Source organism: Geospiza fortis, unplaced genomic scaffold, assembly GCF_000277835.1.
Source record: "Geospiza fortis unplaced genomic scaffold, GeoFor_1.0 scaffold166, whole genome shotgun sequence".
Taxonomy (NCBI): domain Eukaryota; kingdom Metazoa; phylum Chordata; class Aves; order Passeriformes; family Thraupidae; genus Geospiza; species Geospiza fortis.
The window spans coordinates 9,973,481-9,977,046 of record NW_005054310.1 but is presented as its reverse complement, the minus strand read 5'-3'; the positions used below and the strand labels follow the sequence as shown (position 1 = coordinate 9,977,046).

The 3,566-nt window shown below is 40.1% G+C and overlaps 1 protein-coding gene across 1 annotated transcript; it reads right to left on the bottom strand.

Moving 5' to 3' along the window:
- Positions 1-793: 793 nt before the first annotated feature.
- Positions 794-2,536, bottom strand: AMIGO2 (adhesion molecule with Ig like domain 2). Its single transcript, XM_005419252.2, has one exon. It carries the CDS (start codon positions 2,464-2,466, stop codon positions 901-903), a length of 1,566 nt encoding a protein of 521 aa, XP_005419309.1. The 5' UTR covers positions 2,467-2,536; the 3' UTR covers positions 794-900.
- Positions 2,537-3,566: the final 1,030 nt, after the last annotated feature.

Below are 3,566 nucleotides of genomic sequence, written 5' to 3'. Positions count from 1 at the left end.
CTAAGATGAAGCAGAAGCCCTGGTGATGGTGGCAGATTTGTTTACCACATGTGATGCTAAGCATACAGTGAGAAGTAGAGGTTAAGACAATTGGTTATAATTAATCCAGTTATCACAGCTTAAAAAGTTACTGCTGATTTGTATGTCCTCATGCCTGACAACTTTCATTTTTTGACTGAGGCAACTGCAAAGGTAGCATATCAACTTTTACCTGTTTTCATTACATTAAACATTTATAAACAAATACAAACACATTTCACAAGTAATCTCATGACTATGTTATTATGATGCTCCTCATTTAATGTTTTCAAGCAATTATTTGCAAATACGTTATCAGTTGAAAGCCACAAATATTTACCCAGTGCTGCTAGGTGTTCTGGTGGCAAATTCAATCCTTTTGTGCCAAGCAATCCAAGAAAAATAATGATTTTTTTCCTGTAGTGATTTTATGTAAAGATTTTATGAGTTTATGAAAGGAATTGCAGGAAGTCTGGACATTTTTCTCCTTAGCCATAAGCTGCTTTTGTGCACACTTCAGAAGAGCTGAGTTATCAGCATGACTGGGTGTTGCATAGGGGTCAGCCTCTGCCTCTGCAGAGTCAGCTGTATGCACTGGAAATGTCTCTAAACATGCATTGAGAAATTGCTGTGCATGGACCAGAGAGTAAAACTGAGGCTAAGCTTGCATTAAAACCATTCACAGTAATGACAAGCTGCTTTTCCCGAACGAGCTATCACTGTTGCATGGCTTGTACAGAGAGGAGACACAGTTCAAGGACTGACAAAACATACCTTTTTTTAAAACATTTTATCTCTTTTTATTTGTTTGTCCTGATGGTTTGCTACAGGCAAAGGAGGTATTCAGAAATGGAACTGCACGATACAAACACAGGCAGCAAACTAAGCTGGCGGCATGAAAGGCGTATCTGAGAACACAGAGTTGACAGAGTCAGAGTCGGATTTTGTTCGAGTAGTTTTTAAGATGCTCTCTGTAATGACACTGTCATTGGGGAACAGTTTTACTTTCCCATTCTGACTCTGTTTTGGTTCGTGCACGGGTTCCAGGAAAACCACCCGTTTACCAGTGCTAGCCTTCTTCTCGTCGGCCGGCAGCTCCTGCGGCAGTGTGGAATTCAGTATGGACGGGTGAGCACTGCTTTGGTTCAGCTTCCTCTTCCTCTTTTTTGCTTTACATTGACATGGGCAGGGGGTCAGATAGAGATACAGCAGCACTAAAATAATACTGGCCACACAGGCAGCAAGGGTGGTAAAAGCTGTATTAAATGCTTCATGAGCGTGGGACCTGTTCACTGTGAAATTGCTAACATTTATTCTGACCTCTATGGTTTCATTTAATAGTCTTTTCTTATTTATTGCGATGCAGGAATACAGCCCTGAGTTCTCTAGCTGGGCATCTGTTATCTCCAGGCTGCCATTAGGAAACACCTTGAAGTTATCGGTGTCCCTGTCTGGCTCCAGCAATCTATTGTCTGGACTAACCCAAACAAACTGTGTGCCCATATCGCTGATTCTGCTGTCACAGTGTACAATCAGCCTGTCACCAACCTGGGCATCATGAATAAACCCAAAGGCCTGGAAAGAGCTGTTGATGGTACTTTCAGAGCAATTCATAATGCTGTCGTGCAGTAAAGGCAGTGTATTATCATCACTTGGGTTTGACTGCAACAAACAGCTGTACTCATTTTTGAAGTCCATGACTGAGCTGAAATGCCTTTGATACCAGAAGACTAGCATGGAGTACAGGACACAGTCACAATAGAATGGGTTGCCATGAAGATAAATTCCACTAAGTTGTTTGGCTGGCACTGAACTCAGGCGCTGAACAGGCATCGTCTGGATGTGATTAAAGGAAATGTCCAGCAACACAAGGTCTGTCAGTTTATGTTTTCCAACATATAAGTCCAGTGGGAAATGCGAGACCAAGTTGTAGCTTAGGTACAGTTTCTGTAATTTGTACAATCCTCCAAAGGCTAAAGACTCGATCTGTGTTATTTGATTGTTGTACAGCAGGAGAACCTCCAACTCCTTTAGCTCCTGAAACACAGGGCTGCCCAGTGTTTTCAGGCTGTTGGATGACAAGTCCAGATACTTCAGATTTGGAGTTGTGGAAAAGCTTCCAGTGCTAATGCTGCTAATGCTATTATGATTGACTATTAAAGTGTTCAGTTTCTCTGACAGCACTGGGACCCATTCAGGTTCCAAAATCCCAATTCTGTTATAACTCAGATCCAGCCTTTTCATACATTTATAAAGATTTCCTGGCACTCGAGTGAGGTTCTTATTAGTGCAGCTTACGATATCACTGGCACAGATGCAGGCTGCTGGACACATCCCTGGGGCACTGCCACAAACACTCACGGTGATGACCAAGAGGCATGCGAGTCCTCTGCAGTTTGCTTTAACAACTCCAAGTCGAGTAGGAAGTGTCCGCCAGTTTAAAGACATTGTCACTGTCTTTTAGCCGTCTCCCAGTGCTCCTTGCCACAGATGACTTGCGCAGTTAGCTTTGCCCTTGTTGCTGTCAAAAGAGGGATACACAGGTACAGCACGTTAACATTTACCATTCATACTCTGCATGACTTCTTATGCCTTTTGAAAAATAAATGGAATTAATCCTTAGGGCTTCATACAATTAATAGTATAATCTAGTTCTAAGGTGATGTAAACTTAACATCATTGTTTTAGGTAAACATGAAATTCTGCATTCATGTGTCAATATATACTTTAGATACAGCATTTTTTGTCTTCAAAAAGAATGCAACTATTCTTCAGTCTTCGACAAAGTAATGCAATTTCTGACAGTTCATTAAAAAAAAAATTGGAAATGTTCCTCTGTGGAGCATGACTTGGCAAAGGCAATCCCTACCTGTTTCCAAACCAACAGAGATAGAATTCCCAGCAGAAGAGAAAAAGCTTCATCCTAAAATGTTTTTTTTCTTGTCAAGTGGGAAGCAGTTCCAACATGCTTTTCATTATAATCAGAAAATGTCACACATTTTCAAGCAAAGAATTTTCTCAGCCTTTCTAGCTTTAAATGTCATATGAATTTCTTTCCTTTCTTTTCTTTTGATTTAGTAACCTATGGTTCAGGTAGCAACAGCCTATTTTGAAAGTTATTAAAGTTGTTCAATAACAATATTTTGTATTCTGCTTCTTTTACCTTTGCCAATATAAGTAATGAGGAAGAAATCTATGAAGTCCTTACCTTAGGCATAAGTTTTGGGACCATTCAGTAAGGATGAGTCAGCTCTTTCTCAAATCATAGTAAAAAAAAATATTTTGCTCGTATGTAGATAGAAAAACCCCAACCATACTCTTTTCAGAGTATTTCAGAGAATATTTTAGAGTCAGTATTGTTTGAAACAGGGATGCAAGATTTGGTACAGTAGAGATTCTGTGCTAAGGGATATGCTTTTTACCATCTTCTGAGAAAATGTAGACATACATAGCAGAGGAATAAACATTTCTCCCTGGTACCTGTTTAGAGTTTTTCAGTAAATTCACAGGTGAGCTCATCTGCATTGATTATTGTCACCCCTTCAAAC

Excerpts from the sequence above, each read along its gene's own strand:
- AMIGO2 (XM_005419252.2), bottom strand. The coding sequence starts at position 2,466 with ATGTCTTTAAACTGGCGGACACTTCCTACTCGACTTGGAGTTGTTAAA.